The 19,648-nt window shown below is 36.6% G+C and overlaps 1 protein-coding gene across 3 annotated transcripts in view; it reads left to right on the forward strand.

The window, feature by feature from the left end:
* nap1l4a (nucleosome assembly protein 1-like 4a) overlaps positions 1-16,331 on the forward strand; it is a 49,444-nt gene extending 33,113 nt beyond the window's left edge. For 2 of the 3 annotated variants that reach the window (XM_062990980.1, XM_062990979.1), the window contains exons 7-14: positions 90-161; positions 252-391; positions 627-772; positions 7,341-7,357; positions 9,225-9,344; positions 10,319-10,354; positions 10,459-10,509; positions 14,124-16,331. In XM_062990980.1, the coding sequence (XP_062847050.1) occupies positions 90-161; positions 252-391; positions 627-772; positions 7,341-7,357; positions 9,225-9,344; positions 10,319-10,354; positions 10,459-10,509; positions 14,124-14,159 (618 nt within the window). In that variant the 3' untranslated portion in view covers positions 14,160-16,331. Of the gene's footprint in view, positions 1-89; positions 162-251; positions 392-626; positions 773-7,340; positions 7,358-9,224; positions 9,345-10,318; positions 10,355-10,458; positions 10,510-12,276; positions 12,310-14,123 lie in introns of all 3 variants that reach the window. The other variant, XM_062990981.1, reaches the window with a different exon arrangement.
* The last annotated feature ends 3,317 nt before the right edge of the window (positions 16,332-19,648 follow it).

The raw sequence follows: 19,648 nt of genomic DNA on the forward strand, positions 1-19,648 counted from the left end.
ACTTTGTGTTGTGCTTTGTTCATGGTTAGCTAAATACTACATAGTGGGTCATAATTAGACTTAATCGCATATGTTTTCTATTCTCATAGGAACATGATGAGCCCATCCTTAAACACCTCCAGGACATCACAGTGAAATTCTCTGGACCTGGAGAGCCAATGGTCAGTGTGTGAGCTCAAGTTTTAGACCACATTACATATGGTTTATGCAACTCTTGTAACATTTATTTTATTTTTTCTGTGCTAAAACAGAGCTTTACATTGGAGTTCCACTTTGAGTCTAATAGCTTCTTTAGCAATACAGTCCTGACTAAAGCATACAAGATGAAATCTGAGCCAGATTCAGCTGAACCTTTTGCCTTTGAGGGGCCTGAGATTGTGGACTGCGAGGGGTAAGCAACATAGCCTATCACATTACATTATACATAGTCTGTTACTGAAAGCACTAAGCAAAATTTTTGTACAGTTTAGAATGTCATTGGGTTTCTAATAACTTGTGATTTGTCTGTTTTAAATTGCATTTTTATGCTACAAATCTTATGCTATGATTTTTTATGTGATTCACATGAGACAAGGGTGTCAAATAATGCTTCAAAAGTACTAAAGTATTACTCTGTTTGTACCCAGTTGCAAGATTGACTGGCAGAAAGGCAAAGATGTAACCATGAAAACTATTAAGAAGAAGCAGAAGCACAAAGGCAGAGGAACAGTGAGGACGGTCACCAAAGAAGTGCCCCAGGATTCCTTCTTTAATTTCTTTAACCCCGTTAAAGGTAAGATTAAATTCAATTCAGTCCATTTACACTGTCCTTCTGTTATGTCCAATAACATATTGGTATACACAATATGTAATATATTACACATATTATACACTCCCCGTGTCCGCGTGGGTTTCCTCCGGGTGCTTCGGTTTTCTCCCACAGTCCAAAGACATGCAAGTGATGTGAATTGGGGATAAGAAATTGTCCATGACTGTGTTCGATATAACCTTGTGAAGTGATGAACCTTGTGTAATGAGTAACTACCGTTCCTGTCATGGTAACCAAAAGTGCAAAACATGACGTTAAACTCCTATAAGACATGTTATCAATGTAACAATGTAAAGATAGATAGTTAGGTACTTTATTGATCCCAAGAAAATGAAATTAAATCTGACCGCTGGAAGTAAGTGGCTGTGTTACTGTAGTTACACTACTGTTATCAATATATCAATAGCTGCTTGCACTGTGGTCAAACAACTAAACAAAAAAGGTTTAGACTGAACAATCAAACAACTGATATAAAGAAGGCACTACATTTGGGGTAAGATTTTTTAAACACATGGGGTAACAATACATGAAGCTCTAGAGAGTCATACAAGCACGCACGACAGCTTATTTATGTGTAATTGATTTAAAGTTACCCATCATTTTGCAAAGACATTACATGCACTGTAAAAAAAAAAATTAATTAATTAGTAAGTAACGTGTTTGATGTTGGATAAGATGACAGTCCTAAAATCTTAATAAAATAAAAAAAGATCTAAAATGGAAAATCACCAAAGAAGTCTTACAGAAACATGGATTGGATTGGTAGTGTTCCAAATGTACACTAGATGGCGCCACATATACTCATTACTCACCTCAGGTTCTAAAACAGGGAAATACCCCAGCTGTAATGCTCCTGCATGTTTATTAGGGGTCAGTTTCTGAAATGTGGAAATAAAACAGATAAAATTTCTTTATTGATCTTCATGGGGGAAATTCCAGTAATACACCAGTTAAATACAGATAAAGTAAACTAAAGTAGTGTGGAAATAAAAAAAAAATATAGACTATGTAAAATCAATTAGTATTCTACAAAAACTACATAAAGTATATTCTACAGTTTTCTGTACAGCAGAAAAAAACATTTTTTACTGCTACTTTACTGCCTCACCATCTGAGCAGCCACATTTGATGCAAATTAATACATTTAGTCTTTATGTAGATAGATGGATGGATGGATGGAAGGAAGGAAAATTTAATTGGACCGTTGAAAGTGAGTGTCTGCTCCTGAAGGAACCCATAGACATACAGTAGTCTGTCAGGCTGTTAAATGAACAGTCAAGTTGCTACTTATACAGTAGGTGGCACCACATACTGCATCTCTCTCCAGAGGTTTAGATGCTTTATGTGGATTGTGGGAAGGTGAAAATAGAAGGGCTTTGTTTAACAGCATTGTAGATAAAAGCACATACAAATCTTAGACCAGTCATCATGGTTCACTATTTAAAAATCTTTATTTTTTGCATTTTGTATAAATGAGTCATGTGGTGTTGGTTGTATTGGCACTTTTACATTTCTATAATTTATCAAGTTACTAAATGCTATGGATTGTATTATTATACATGTCATGTAAATACTCTTTCAGTGCGTGAAAACAAAATCACATTTTAGCGTCTTAAGGTTCCAAAATGTCCTATGGTACTGCTTGAGTGGTACAACACAGACAATGCATTTTTATTTTGGCTATGCTGTTAAGAAGAGTAAGCAAAGTATATGGCTATAAAGAAAGATCTAAATAACTTTCTGTGATGCAAAGACATGGCCTGTCGTTTTTACAAATAGTTCCAGTGTATGAATGGCTGTATTTAAATTTGCTAGGACACAGTCTGTAAACATACAGGCCACAATGCCTCTTTGTTTCATTATTTCATAACAAGTCAAATTTCAGTGTTTATATCAAAATGTATTAGTTCAAGTGGCTGCTTGCCCAATGGCTAATTTAAAAACTGTTGTTTACCACTTTGGATTATTTATTTTTTGTGGCTTTATATAGATACTGCCTCTGGCAATGTGACCTTGCTGCTTGTGACTTTTTTCCACTTTACAGTCACAAGGGAACACTGACCAAACATCAACTCTGAAAGTTCATGCAGTGTGTTCATGATAAAAATGGCCATTATTTGAAGAGAGAGGTCATTTAGACCAGCAGTTTCCAAAGCAAGTGCTTTGACTGGCACCCAAAGGTGCATCAGAATAAGCAGTGTAGGACATTTTTAAAACTCCTAGACCATAGCGTATATGTGATATACATGTTTAACTGCTACATGATTGCTAATGTCAGTGCTTTTAGAAATATTAAAGTCACAAAACAACAATTTTACTATCTCTTCCCAAAAAAAAAGAAACAACAGTAAAGAAATTGTCTTGTCTTGGCATGCAGGTATAATTTCAGATGGCGTTTGTTTGGGTAGTATTATATGGTTAGCTGAGTTAGACATCTAGATATCCTAACCATTTTGCATTTATATAAAATGTTTAGGCAGGCTGCGTGTGATCTACCTCGCATTCTGTTTACTGTCAGATCTGTGGTTTAGACATGGTGGCTCTGTACAGATTTGTGCCAGGGTTTTGGTTGAGTGTCAGAATTTAGCATAATTTTAGAACCATTTCCTTTTCTTATTTTTAATTGTTGTAAATCTCTTTAAATCTCTACACTTCCAGTCTCAACTTTATTTTTAATACAGGTGTAAACTAGTGGTGTCAATAATTAAGCGGTAATAATACAGTACTCTAGGGCAGATGAAAAGCCTTTGTACTGTACACGTGTCTGTGTATATATGGCAATGATTTTTATTCCAGCATATCCTCGCTTGTTTGGAAGCTAGGGTCAGAGCATAGAGTCAGCCATTGTATGCCGCCCCTAGAGCTGAGAGGGTTATGCCAAGTTCACACTACACGACTTTCCAATTTGTCAGGTCGCTGTACAGTTCACACTGCACAACTGGATCTCTTGTAATCGGGAGTCTTTCAAGAAAAATAAATGAATCAGAGTGGATTTGGCATGGATTGTTCTATAGTGAGTTGGAGGTTAATAAATATTTTTTGCAATGCAACGTTGGTGCTGATGTATTCTGATAAAAACTATATTATGCCCCTGTCTCACTTTTTTACAACTCCTCCCCTGCATTTGCCCTCACCCTGTATCTTGCGTTCTCATTGGCTGTTCGACATAGCACTCATTGCCAGTTGGGCGACTCAGATCCAGATATCTGACATGCTAGATAATTACTTTCAGTCGCCGATCACTCAGCGAGCCGCTCGGATCGAGTTGTTGAGTAGTTCACACATAGCAATTGAGAGCCGAGTATTGATCTAAATCTAAATCTAGCGCCGACCAGTCGGCGAGCGAAAATCAGGGCAAAAATCGTGTAGTGTGAACTAGGCATTAAGAACCTTGCTCAAGAACCCAACAGTGGCTGCATGGCAGAGCTGGGATTTGCACACACAACTTTCTAAATAATCACCCAAATCTCTATCGACTAGGCTACCGTTGTCCCTGTCAGTTTACCAATAATTGACAAAAGTATTTGAGTTTTAATTTTTTTTTAAATACTACATATTAAAATTATAACAGTGAAGCTATATTGCCTCAGTTTGGAGTCTGACTGCATGTTAAACTTGGTACAGGCAGATCTGTGTGTATTATTTTTGTATTTTTAAAATAATATGGTTACTATGTCCCAGTATAAAGGGAAAACTCTGCTTATTGTATATTAACTACATTAAAATTGTCAGACATCTTTACATCTGATTATTTTAAATTATAGTTTTTAAATTATATTTAGCACTTGTAATGAACTGTTTGCTATCAACTTAAGAATGCTGACGTAGTTTTGTTACAGTGTTTGTCTACATTACTGCCATTATCAAGAAAGCATGTGACTTACTGATATAAAACTAAAGCTGAGAGATTAACCATGGACTCTAATGCTGGTTGGCTATCAGTCATAAGAAATTATCAAAATTACATCTTTAGTGTGTGTTCTGTAAATAACATGTAAATAATTTTCTTTAAGCCGCTTAAAGAAGTGGCTGCAGATTGGACACGTATCAGAGGGGGTGTGTAGTGATTTGTTTATTTATTTATTAGGATTTTAACGTCATGTTTTACACACTTTCTTTACATTTATGACAGAAACTGTAGTTACTGGTTACACAAGATTCATCAGTTCACGAGTTTAATGTCAAACACAGTCATGGACAATTTTGTATCTCCTATTCACCTCACTTGCATGTCTTTGGATTGTGGGAGGAAACCGGAGCTCCCGGAGGAAACCCACACAGACACGGAGAACATGCAAACTCCACACAGAAAGGACCCGGGCCACCCCACCTGGGGATCGAACCCAGGACCTGAGCCACCGTGTGTAGTGATTTGAATGTCCTTGATCAGATTGTGGCTTGTGCAAGGACAGATTCACTATTGGGAACTGGAAATGACTAGAATTATAGGTAAAGACTTGGACAAAAATCTGGAAACACCAAGCAAACAATTTTCTATTTTGTTTAAAAAGTAGTATGCCATGACCTATTCAGTTACTGTTATGTAAATGTACAATTTTGTCTGTCATTACCCCCTAATTTAAGTAAAACTGGTGTAAATTGGAGCCTAGTTACACCAGGTTTACTGGATTAGGGGTGGATGGTGTAATCAAAATTCTACATTACCCAACAGGCTGAAATGTGTTACTTATTATGAAATTACCTAAAACAGTAACTGAAGTGTCAGGAAGTAGTAAGAGGAAAAAGCTGACACAGTTTCTGTGCCTAAGGATTAAGAATTCATTTGCTGAGCTTTCACTGGGTTATTGAACATGCTGTCAGGTGTTCAGTCATGTGATACTTGTAGTGTAGTCATTCATTCCTTGCCTTTACACTGGTAATGTTCTTCAATTACTCCTAATTAAAGTAGTAATCAGTGACTGGTAACTCATGACATGGTTTTTCAGCAGTGGGACTTTTTCCCCCTGTCACAGTTAAGCAGCTCAGGAATGCAGTCCTGCCTGAGGGAAGACTCATTTAAACAATCGTGAGCAGGCAGCCGGATATTGTGTTGGTGGAAAAAGTAATTTTCTCAGAACTCTTTTGAAGGGTGTGTGGCCTATGCCTTCAAACGATGTTAGAAAGTGAGTCATCGTTAACGTCACATAGCTGCCATGGAATGACGTTGGTGAGAATTTCTATAGGTGCTTAGACAAAAGGGAAAAGTCTCCAGCCCTTGCTTTAGCCTTCATTTTAGTTTTTTTCTCTTATTACTTTCTTTATGTTTGTGTTTAACCCCTGCCCCCTGTGCCCTAACTTATATTTTTAGCTATTTTTAGCACCTTCGTTTTAGGCTTCTAGGTATATATCTTCAAGTGTCAGTTTTATTTTTTTATTGTAATTAATGTTTCAAATCATAAGCATTTTTAAAATTTGCATGTTTTACTGCCGCTTTGTCCTGGTCAGGGTCACACTTTATATTGGGAATTGAACCCTGGATCCCAATGATGGTGAGCTAGTATAATTTAACGCTGTTCCACCTGAGCACATTAAGTAAGGGTTTAAAATCAATAAATATACAAACAGTTCATCCTCTCCCCCTTCACTCACTCACATATTTATTTGGGCAGCATGGTGGCTAATTGGGTAGCACGGTCACCTCACAGCAAGAAGGTCCTGGGTTCGATCCCCAGGTGGGGCGGTCCGGGTCCTTTCTGTGTGGAGTTTGCATGTTCTCCCCGTGTCTGCGTGGGTTTACTCTGGGTGCTCCGGTTTCCTCCCACAGTGCAAAGACATGCAAGTGAGGTGAATTGGAGATACTAAATTGTCCATGACTGTGTTTGATATAACCTTGTGAACTGATGAACTTTATGTGTAATGAGTAACTACCGTTCCTGTCATGAATGTAACCAACATGACATTAAAATCCTAATAAACAAACACATATTTATTTACCTCCAATCTCTTATGATTGAGATTTTTAACCAGTTTTCCTCCTTTTAAATGTTCATCTTGCTGTATGTAAACTACCTTTTAAGTGGATAAAGGATAATAAGAATTATGGAACTCTGAGTGATCTTCAGATGTAAAGCAGATGTAATGGTCATCTTTGTTTTTCCTTTTTTGGGGCAAAAAAGCTGGGCAAAAATAGAGAGGAAAAATATCTATGCACTTGAACGTCTACTCCAGTTAAAGACTTTTAAGAGTACAAAGCAGCAAAGAAGCAAAACAAATGCATCCTCAACCAAAACAAATGTAATCTCTCTCAACTGAAGGCCAGATTAGAAAAGGTAAAACAGGATGATATATATATCTGTATGGTAAATTAAAAACGGTGTGTTTTGACATGGACGAAGGTACAAGACACACGGAGTGCTTTGTGCATCATGTTTGTTGTGCAATGTGGTATAATCAAGTAACCAGGATTTAAACAAAGATGAAGATATCTTTTGTCCTACTCTTTCTCTCTAGCTGTAAAATGAATGCTTGTAAATGCAGCAATGTAGACTGATGAAGCAGTTTATAATAATGATTCTCTTTTCTTCTTTTTCAGCAACTCCAGATGGAACGGTGAGTAAGCCAAAGTTTTCGTAAATACTTTGCTTTTCATCCACTGTTTGTAAACATTTTGAAGATCCCGGTGCTGACTAACCAGACATAGTTCAGCCATTGCAGCAAATATATGTTAATTACGTCTGTTTATCCCACATAGTTGAAGCAGTCATTCCAGTATGTGCGTCAAAGCAGCTTTTACTGTTAACGCTTATTGTAGTGTAATGAGTCTAATGTTGAGCTCATTCAGGTTAAACTTGCGAAACAGCCAATAGTAAAGGCCATCTATCAAAAGTATGTTGACACCCATGTGTCTCATGGGAAATCAGAATCAGAATACTTTATTGATCCCAGAGGGAAATTGCAGTTTTTTACAGTAGCACCCATTTATGTAAAACTAATAAACACTCTACTTGCTTAAAACAAAGAAAATGAAGAAAAATTTAAAGTTAAAAAGTTATATACACACAATTAAATAATTAAAATGCTTACGTTATTATTATTGCACATATGAAAACTGAATATTGCACATATGAAAACTGAATATTGCACGTATGAAAACTGAATATTGCACGTATGAAAACTGAATATTGCACATATTAATACTGAATATTACACAGATAAACCATAGTGTCACACATTAAGGGAGGAAATACTCATGGGAAAGAATTGTACATTCAGGAAACTAGATTTATCAGCAATTTATCAGCAAAATGTAAAAATGAGAAATAAGTGTAAATGATGACACATATGCCTTAATGAAATACTTAAATAATCAATTATAATAAAATTTGGTGCCTTCAAAGCCATCTCTTTAAGTACCAATCCAATGTTTAAAAAAATGCACTAAAAAGAAAAATGTATGATTTGTTCCACACTTAAAGCTTTATATTATTGAAAAAACTGAATATGTTGCAGGGATCAAATTCATAGTTTCTTAATTTTGACAAAATATAGTACAAAACAAAGTTGGTACCTGTACAAATTTTGCATAATTAAGTTGAAATATCATGTATGGATGTAAATTCTGCCATTTTTTTTAACTGATGACCATTTTGCATGTTTTAATGGTTAACCTGAAAATCTACTTATTGCGCCCCACATATTTAAGAAATAAGTATCAGGGTTACAGTAAACATGACCGTAATGTAGACTAGTAAGATGAACATAAACACCATAGACAGAACCTGTTCAGCTCAAACAGTTCATCAGGAGTTCATTGCACATCATGACGAGGAGAATAAGATTACAGCGACTAAAGATTGTTGAGCAGCTGAAGTTTTGTATCAAGCAACAATGGGCAAAAATTTCACTTGCAAAACTGCAACAATTAGTATCCCTAGCTCCCAAACCTTTAAAAAGCCTCGTAGTCTAATAGTAAAAGTGATGAAACACAGTAGTAAACATGCCTAAATTTGAAAAAAGTGGGTTGCAAATTCCATATTTGTTCATATTTTTAAAATACGATTCTGTCAGTGAAAACAATGAATATACAGTATATGTGTTGTAGTTTTGTTAAATAAAGGGTAAAGATAATTAACAAATCACATTGCATTTTACAGAATGTACTGACTTTTTATAAAAAAAATAGGGTTTGTAAAATATACAGAAGAACACACAGAAGAACATAATGTATGTCTAAAATATAATTGAATGCTCTAGCATTAAGCTGTTTTTACTTTACAGTTGCAGCATATAAAGTTAGTTGAGACTCCTATATAAGGGCATATTCAAAACAAATGTAGTAGTTGTAGGATGGAAGTCTTAGTACTGTTGGTATACATTTTAAACTCCGGAGGTAAAATTTTTACCAAGATGCATTTGTTATGCTCCATTAGCATTAGGTGTGTCTAATGTTTAATATACTGTTTTTTTTTTTTTTAAGGATGAAGACCTGGATTTCACTCTAGCCACAGATTTCGAGATTGGTCATTTTTTCAGAGAGAGGATCATTCCCAAAGCAGTGCTGTATTTCACAGGAGAGGCTTTGGAAGATGATGAAAGCGTACGTAAATGATCTTGTGCCATCAAGCTTTTTCATATTTTTCGTTTTGTATGGTTACCATAAAAGTTTAGAATGATATACTGTACTTTCAGTGTGTTTTGCTGCTCTTTACCTGTTTTATGCTGAACATTTATTGCTAGAAACTCAATATACTTTCTGTATTTTACAGTTCAGTTTCATAGTCAACATATGCAATATTCTAGTGATGTTTAGGCATGTGGTTCTGCAGCAGAAGAAATCCATGTAGTACTAGTACTTAGATTTGCATATTACGAGGGATCTTCAAAAAGTTTCCACACTTTTATATTATTGTTGGAAATGGTGAGGGCGGGAGGAGTAGTAATTGGTCGTGTCTGAGAGACTGAGAGAGAGTTTATAGTCCGGATTTAGCAGCATCTGATTTCCACCTTTTTTGACACTCAAGCTTTAAGGGAAAGAAGATTTCTTGTGGTGGTGATGATGTAAAAGCAGCGGTTCATCAGTGGCTACACACTCAACCAATAACATTTTTTGCTGATGGCATTAAAGAGTTGATATGACGCTGGGAAAAATGCATCAGAAGGTGAATATGTAGAAAAGTGATGTCATTTGTTTTGGAAATTCTTAATAAATAGAGTTGGAAAAAAGGTGTGGAAAAATTTTGAAGAACCCTCGTACATTTACTTACTGATTGTAAGAAAGCACAGAAGTTCTGCAATGTTTTACATACATGTCATACTCCTGTCACTAGTGGGCTATTTATGTCAATCTCTAATACATACTTTATCTAATACAAAATCCTAAATTACTGTTTTACATGGCTAAATATTAGTGTCATATTTATACAACATTTATGTTTTTTAATTAGTTCAAGTTCTAGTGGTTGCTTGCAAAACCTAATGTCAGCCTAGCAATCTGTAATTGTAATATGTAAGAAAATTGTGTGGTGCTTTGTCTACATCTGACCTATTCTGTATCTGTTTGTGTGGGTGCAGTTTGAAGAGGAGGACCTTGAAGAGGGTGAAGAGGAGGTTAGTTATGCAATAGTATACCTCGTGTTCAAATATTTCTTTATTACTTACCATGTAGATGATATGGGTGGCCACCATTTGATTAGAGACTTTGTGTTATTCAGGACCTTGATGAGGAGGGGGAAGAGGAAGAGGAGGGCGACGCTGACCCAACAGTTAGTGTCTAAAGCTGTGTTAGAGTTGTTGTGCTTTAGTCTTTGATTTTGCTTTCGTTCAAAGATTCACTAATCAGTGAGCTTTTAAATAATAACACTAATCTTAGCAAGTTTACACTGCATTGTAAGCCTGAGCTGTTTAACAGAGACTCACAGGAGTTAATTAACACTAACAGAATTAACAACCAGTTTCTATTAACAACCTATAGTAGTCCACACTTTCAGACTTTACTTTGCTTTACAATTCACACAGTATTTCAACACAATCTTTTATAATGTGCAATAATAAGCATTTTACTGTGTTCCAGAATCGTAATTGTGCTTTAGTGCAGTGGTTCGTAAAACTGGGGGTCTAAAAATAGGAGGGGCCATGAGAAGATTTTCTGTCTGAATGTATTAAACAGATTTTTTAAATTGGTGGCTCGGTGGGCCTGTCGCCTCACAGAAAGAGGGTCCTGGGTTCGATTTCCAGGTGGAGAGGTCCAGGTCCTTTCTGTGTGGAGTTTGCATGTTCTCCCCATGTCTACGTGGGTTTCCTCCCACAGTCCAAAGACATGCAAGTGAAGTGAATTAGAGATACAAAATTGTCCATGACTGTGTTTGACATTAAACTTGTGAACTGATGAATCTTGTGTAACAAGTAATTACCTGTTCTGTCATGAATGTAACCAAAGTGCTTAAAACATGACGTTAAAATCCTAATAAATAAATAAATTACATTTAAATCTACCACTTTTACAATTATTTAGGCTTGTAATGCACAAAGAGTTTCCTTAATTGTCCTACAAAATAAAGCAATAGACCAAATGCTCTGTCGATGTGAACTCAGATCTTTCCCACTTTAACAAAGGAAAATAAGGTAAATGCTTGTTGGCTAACAAAGGTGAAACAATGGTGCGATGGCTCCAGAAAAAGCCATTAAAAAGTTCAGAGGAGGCAAACAAGTGGGTCCCTGCATAAATAAGAGAAAACCTTCCACTAAGTGTCTGCACTGTCCTAAAGAATGTATAAGATAAGGCTTCGTGTGGCAAGTCAGAAATGAAATGGACCACTTACAGCGAAAGAAATCTGAACTTGTACAAAAGGCTGTAATGCGTGGGCAAGCTACCCACCAAAGCCCTAGGAGTTTCATATGAATTGGCACACTTAATAGGAAAGCACACCACTCAGACAGTTGGTGAAACCCTCATGCTTTCTGCATGTTTTATTCCTATTCTTTTCTCTCTTCAATCCCTACACAGATTGGCTGCTCTGACATGCCTGTGGCCCATGTAAAATCTGAGTAATTTTTGCACCACTTTTTAAAATTAAAGCCTTATAACAGCTGAATCTAAGCTTCTGCCTTCTGTTCTGTGGCGTAGTTAATGCTTGAGTGAGGTTAGCCATACCAGCATGCTGTTAAATCAGTGTGTTGGGTAAGGAAGGGGGGGTCACAAGACAAAAAGAACCACTGCCTTAGAAAACAGGTTAACTTGGTACAGAAAATTGTTTCCATATTTGTCACGCTATAGCACATAAAGACTGGGTCGAAAATGTTGGGGTATTTCTTTAAATGAACTAGACAGAAGAAATAAGTCAAAACTGGTTTTAACACATTCTGATGTCCGAGTTCAATAGCCGTGCTTACTTCAGAGGTAAACTGCCTGTAATGGGTTAATTAGATGAATCAGATTTGGAATGAATGTTAATAGAATCTCACATTTAAGATAAAAGCATGTATGGTGTGTGAACTGATCATTGTCCCCCTTCCCCTTGTCCTCATTGCAGGCATGATTCATTTCCACTTCCATGCATTCCTAGGTAAGGGGCACAAGTTCCGACTTATTGATTGCTCCATTAATTGATCTCCATTGTTTGCTCTGACCTTTCGTTTGTCTTTATATTCATTTCCACACATCCTCGCAGCCTGTTTACAGCTGAAAAAGATTTGTTCTTATTCGGTTTACACTTTTGAAAGCCTCTTATTCACTCCTGCACCTTTAGTTTCACATGTTTTTACTGATTTGTATCTTGCTATTAAAGTTTTGTTACATTGAATGCATTACTGTACAACTGAAGCATTACTATACAGCCCAACTCATGATACATTTTCTGCTATAAACTCTATTCTCTTTGACATTTCTCAGACAGCAATGGGGTAAATGTAAATCCTGCATAACACCACCTACTGCTAATTTTTCTTGAATATTTGTTGAAAAGTCTTAAATTCCTTTAACATTTTCTACTTGTCTTTGAGAACTGTAAATTTTGGATGCCGGTCACCCCTGCATGACTTTTTTGGCCTTTCTGTCTGTTTTGTACATTTAAACATTTTATTAATCACAATTTTACTTTTGGGTATACATGTATCGAGCTTAAGAAATTACTAGCAAATGGTTTCACAGGCAGTGAGTGGTCAAGGTCTTGGTGTATTTGTTTAATTCTTGCCATTTGCCCAAATCAGAAAAAGTTGGGACAGTATGGAAAATGCATACAGAAAACAGTGTTTCTTACATTTACTTTGACTTTTATTTCATTGCAGACTGTATGAACCCAATATATTTCATGTTTTGTCTGGTTAACTTTTTGCGTATTTGCAATTATGCATCAATTTCTGTATTTTAGAAGTGAAGGTATTGGACCTGTAGTTAAAAGGTCGCTGGTTCAAGCCCCACTATTGACAGGTTGTCACTGTTGAGCCCTTGAGCAAGGCTTTTAACCCTCAATTGCTTAGAGAGTGTACTGTCACAGTACTGTAAGTCGCTTTGGATAAAATGCGTCTGCTAAATGCAGAAAATAAAAACAGAAATTTCTGTGACATATTCCAAAAAATTTGGGACATGGGCAAATTAGGGCTAGAAATAAAAAAAAAACTACTGAATGATGCGATTTAAAACAGGGGATGTCAATGGGTGGTTGTAATCATGATTTAGAACAAAAGCAGTATTCAAAAGGCTGAGTCTTTGTGGAGATCTCCAGTTTGTTAACGAATGCTTAGTAAAATTATTAAAAGGTTTAAAAACAATGTTCCTTAAATAAAAAATGAAGGGGATTTACATATATCTACAGTGCAAAATATACTCTGGTGGAATTTCAGTGTCTAAAGGGCAAGGGTGCAAGAATGTAGGAAGAAATCTTCAAACGAAAAATGCGACAATGACAACTCTATACTGTTGCACACCTTAGGGTGTGTTTGCAGGAAGAGTGGGACAAAAAAAACACCTGTTACACTTTATTGCTCTGTGTCCTCATTGACTAAAAATGTGTTAAGTGTTGTGAGGAATGCCAATATTTAAAAAATTTAAAATGCTTTACCACCCTAACTTTTTTTTGAAATGTGTTGAATATCTTAAATGCAGGAATGGATGTATATAACCAAATGAAATGAAGTTGGCCAGACAAAACATGAAATTTATGGCTCACACTGTCTGTTTTTAGTTGCATATATACAGTCCCAGTAGTTTTGTGTTGACGTGTGATTCGTTATGACCATCAAAAATTCTTAGCTACCTTTTTTTGATACCCTCTTTCCTAACTGATCTGATTCCGCTTTCATCCCTCATCCCATTCTCATTCTATGTGGATTTTTTTTAGTGTTTCATAATGCTTAGCACTTTCTCGTTCTCTGTCTTTAGAAAGCGCCCCAGCCAGCAGAGTGTAAACAGCAGTAAGAAGAAGAGACAGCACCACAGTGAACCCTTCCCGCTGGACCTGCCATATACTCTCCAATCAATGCAATAGAAATTGAAACGCTGTGTAGGAAATGCATGATCATTTATGTTTACGTTATACAGAGGTTCTCTTCTGCAGTAATTGCATTTATTAGAGTGAGTACATACATGTTCAGCACTTCACCCTTTTGGAGTAAGTAAAGGCCTTTTTGTAAGCTCTTAAGTATTTGACATGATTTTCTGTGCATATAGGAACTTATTTCTGTTACTGTTCAGGACAATGCAAGATCACAAATACACCCCTAATGTTCGTCACACTGTAGGTCACTCAGGGTTTTACTTTACACACATGCTGTAGTAGATGTTCGCCACAAAACTGCTCTTTTGAAACGTACTAAAACTTTACTTTCCAGTGTTCGTTACGGACTACTAATAGTGTTACATTTAAGAATTCTAGATTTCTAGAACGTAGGATGATCTAAAGTACTATAAGAAAGCAGGATTCCCCTCAAGATTGAGATTAGTGTCATTGAATCAGTTTCTTTTATAGACCCACATTTAAACAAATAGAGGAATATCGTGGTTACACTTATCCTCAGTGTTCAAGTTGCGTATATAAACAAACATTACAAAATGATTTTAACCAAGCCTAGACATAAAAACTTAACCTAATAAAAATGAAATGTGTTTAAGCATGCTAAGACACTAGGTTCTGAATACAGGTTTAATATTGATTAGACATGCGACCTTAAAAATTTCCAGGCGGCATCCAAAACTGCATGTTCTGTACCAAAATAGTATTTAATAATTTCATTATTAGTGTAATAATTTGATTTGAATTTTGTTATACAATAGTTTGCAGTTTCTGCTACTGTAAGCTCCACATTTGAGGTTTCGATTGGCTTATAAATCTCAAAGCTCATAACCCGCAAAAATAAAATATCACCAGCCTTCAAAACATATCTACTCAATCTATTATTGATTAAAGCACGTCTGGTTTAGCAAGACTATTCAGACCAGCTTGCTGTCAGACCTAAAGCCTTCCATGTAGTAATTTAATCCATTAAAATGAATATTAGAAAAAACATCTTGCACTTTTGACTAAAGGACATGTTAAAATAGAAATAAAATACAAATTAACTTGATAATTGGTATGAGAATAGTTATATGCATTTAAATCACAGACCACAACAATTAAGTTGCCTTTCGGATCAGTTATATAATATATGGCAACCAATGTCATTAATGCTAAAGATTTCCTGTCTTTAACATTGGGAACAATTATTATATAAACCACATTTAAATTATTGTATTAAGTTCAATTTGCATTTTCTTTCAAAACATCAAATCTACATTTACAGCATTTACCAGACACTGTTATCCAAAGTGACTTACTATTATCTCTGAATATGGTTCAAGAAATTGAGGGTTAATGGCCCCGCCCAGCTGTGGCAACTTAATGGTAGGTCTTGTACTGGCAAGCTTATGATTTCTAGTCCAATACCTTAATCGCTGAGCTACCACTGCCGTCAAATTGTTGCCCTGTCTTTCCCCAAATTTAAACTGAAGCTCAACTTGTGCTCTATAATAGGAGGCTACTGATTTTTCCTTGATCATAACCTGGTCCACCACAACAAGCATTACATATTTGACAACGTTGTTCACAACTTCATCTTGGCTTTGTGTTTGTGTGCTTCTGTTTTCTAGTTTTTTTAACACTTATTTAGCACTCCATTCTTTATAGTTGTTTCAACCGTAAGCTTAAGGGTTGCCAATGCAGCAAGGACTTGCTAAGAAACGTTTTCATTATTTTGAGTGATCTTTTGAGTAGTCTGTTACAGTAGCAGTTAAATTTATGCCTTATGGCTTCATTTTGCACATCATACCATGTTAGACCTCAGTAAATAATGGTAAAAATACAAAGTGCAAATCATGTATGTGTTAAATAACACTTTGGAAAAGCACTTTGGTCTGTGTTTTCTTACATTTAAGTGTTACATTCATCCATTGACTCCTTTAAAAAAAAAAAAAAGTAAATCTTACTTGGTCTAGTATTAACTGTATGCTAGCAATGGCCTTATTGGGATTGTATTGGGTTTTAATGCAATATTATTTTCAATTTGTACAAACAGTCAAAGAGTATTCTATTAAACATTGTGTAATGTGAAACTAGCAGCAATGGACTTGTACTCTACTGACTGATTTCTTTGACTGTGTATGTTTATTTTAACCACATTTTACTTTTAAGCTCTACTTTAAATGCTCAGCATTGTCTAATGAAATAGTTTAGCTCTTCTTTAAAAACAAACATGTACTCTGTGTACAATTCAGTGAAGAATTCACACTGATTGGTGCTCATTCTTTATACATATGGAAAAGGACACAACACTACTGGTTATGTCTGACCAAACACTTTTAATTGTTTTAACTTATCTAATTGTCCCTCTAATTTCTGTTTCCGAATTGTTTTAATTTGGGCATGTTGGAGGTCTTTTTGAACAAGCCAGGAAACAAAATCTAAATGTTTTAACAAATGCAAGCATAAAGCCCTATAATAAGCTAGACCTAGTTCCTACATACAAAAGCATATATACACACACACACACACATTTATTAATACAAGCAATTTTAATAACATACACTATATGGACAAAATTATTGGGACACCCCATTTAATATTAGCAATTGTTGTGGCTGAAACACAAATTCAAACAGGTGTGATAAACAAATTATATAAAGTAAATTATGCTTCCAGGATTGCCCATTTCTGTTCTAGCATGACTAACAAGGTCTTTAATGACATAAAGAACTGCTTGGTTTAAAGAAACTCCAGTGGCCTGCACAGAGCCCTGCCCTCAGCCCCACTGAACAACTTTGCAACGAACTGAAACGTGAATTGAGGCCTTTATGAACATACAGGGGTTGGACAAAATAACTGAAACACCTGGTTTTAGACCACAATAATTTATTAGTATGGTGTAGGGCCTCCTTTTGCGGCCAATACAGCGTCAATTCGTCTTGGAAATGACATATACAAGTCCTGCACAGTGGTCAGAGGGATTTTAAGCCATTCTTCTTGCAGGATAGTGGCCAGGTCACTACGTGATGCTGGTGGAGGAAAACGTTTCCTGACTCGCTTCTCCAAAACACCCCAAAGTGGCTCAATAATATTTAGATCTGGTGACTGTGCAGGCCATGGGAGATGTTCAACTTCACTTTCATGTTCATCAAACCAATCTTTCACCAGTCTTGCTGTGTGTATTGGTGCATTGTCATCCTGATACACGGCACCGCCATTGGATGCACATGGTCCTCCAGAATGGTTCGGTAGTCCTTGGCAGTGACGCGCCCATCTAGCACAAGTATTGGGCCAAGGGAATGCCATGATATGGCAGCCCAAACCATCACTGATCCACCCCCATGCTTCACTCTGGGCATGCAACAGTCTCGGTGGTTCGCTTCTTTGGGGCTTCTCCACACCGTAACTCTCCCGGATGTGGGTAAAACAGTAAAGGTGGACTCATCAGAGAACAATACATGTTTCACATTGTCCACAGCCCAAGATTTGCGCTCCTTGCACCATTGAAACCGACGTTTGGCATTGGCACGAGTGACCAAAGGTTTGGCTATAGCAGCCCGGCCGTGTATATTGACCCTGTGGAGCTCCCGACGGACAGTTCTGGTGGAAACAGGAGAGTTGAGGTGCACATTTAATTCTGCCGTGATTTGGGCAGCCGTGGTTTTATGTTTTTTGGATACAATCCGGGTTAGCACCCGAACATCCCTTTCAGACAGCTTCCTCTTGCGTCCACAGTTAATCCTGTTGGATGTGGTTTGTCCTTCTTGGTGGTATGCTGACATTACCCTGGATACCGTGGCTCTTGATACATCACAAAGACTTGCTGTCTTGGTCACAGATGCGCCAGCAAGACGTGCACCAACAATTTGTCCTTTTTTGAACTCTGGTATGTCACCCATAATGTTGTGTGCATTGCAATATTTTGAGCAAAACTGTGCTCTTACCCTGCTAATTGAACCTTCACACTCCACAAAAATGGCTGCAGTTATAGCTTTAAAGATCCTTCTATTTTAATACCCTTTGTTTTTGAAGTGAGATGTCCAACAAGCCCGTGGTCGGGTGTCCAAATACTTTTGGCCAGTGCAAGTTGACATCATTTTGAGTTTAACCTGAAGACCTAGAGTTTTCTTGACAAATGTTTGTGTGCACTATTTTCATTTCCCAGCCTCAGAACTCGACCTCTGATAAATGTTGGTAAGTTCTAACAAGCTTCTGACACTTGTTCTGCTTCTCTTGTGAAGTCTTCACCCATTCTTTTAGTGCTAAGGTCTCCAGCTTATATAGGATTACTGTACATGCTGCAACAGCTTTTTACAAATCCCACCAAGGATTTTCTATGGGATTTAAATCTGGAGACTGAGGAGGCCACTCTAGGATATTCCAGGATTGATTCCTTAATCAAGCTTTGTTTTTCTTACAGGTGTACTTGTGATTGTTGTCTTCCAAGGTTCATTGTCACCACAGAAAGCATAACATTTCTGTGACTTCATGATGCCAGTCACACAGTCAAAAATGTTGGTACAGTGTCTAAAAAAAATACCCTAACATCCTTGATCCACCTCCATGCTTAACTGTGGGGATAGTATTTTTTTCTGAAATCATAAGTCTTATTTTTTGCTCTAGATAAACCACTGATCCATATAACCAAATAGTTACAGCTTTGATTTGCCACTCTACAAAACTGTGTCCCAGAACTCTGCAGGCCAATCTAAACTTCCTCTGGCATATTCCAGTAAACCCTTCCTGTGCTTCTTGGTCAAGAGTGGCATGCATCATGGAGTGTGGCCGTGAAGTTCTTGGTTGTGAAGTGATGATCTTATGGTTGCCGCTGACACATTTGTGTTCATCATGTCATCCTGTTAGTATTCAGCATTAACACAGCATTTTTTTCATTGTCCTGATTAGATTGCTAAGGCCTCTGAAATAAATGTTGGGGTTTTTTCCAGCTTTCTCCAAATGATCCCTGTGGTGTCTTCAGGAATGTTAAAGGTCTTGGGCATCATCCTATAACCATTGCTCATTTGGTTCAATAAAACTATCTCTTTCACCTCTGAAGACATCTTAGTTTTCACACCTTGGTGTTGCTCACAGCTGAAGCAAATTTAGGGTCATTATTGAGAGCTCAATAGTTTCATCATGTAATCCACATTTAGGTCATATAGAGTAGCTGTGTCAGTTTGAATATTATTGTCATTAATTATATATAACATTATTTATTATATAGCATTAATATGTATGGGTTGACATGGCTGTGACGTGTGTATTAACAGCATCATACTATTCTAAAACACCACATTGTTTTCTTGGTTTATCTACTGCATCATTTGTATCATTCATTAACATGGATTGCATTATTGAAGGCACAAAGGAATCACAGGTTCTAATTAAATTATGTGGAGACCTAAACTTA

Source organism: Trichomycterus rosablanca, chromosome 1, assembly GCF_030014385.1.
Source record: "Trichomycterus rosablanca isolate fTriRos1 chromosome 1, fTriRos1.hap1, whole genome shotgun sequence".
Taxonomy (NCBI): domain Eukaryota; kingdom Metazoa; phylum Chordata; class Actinopteri; order Siluriformes; family Trichomycteridae; genus Trichomycterus; species Trichomycterus rosablanca.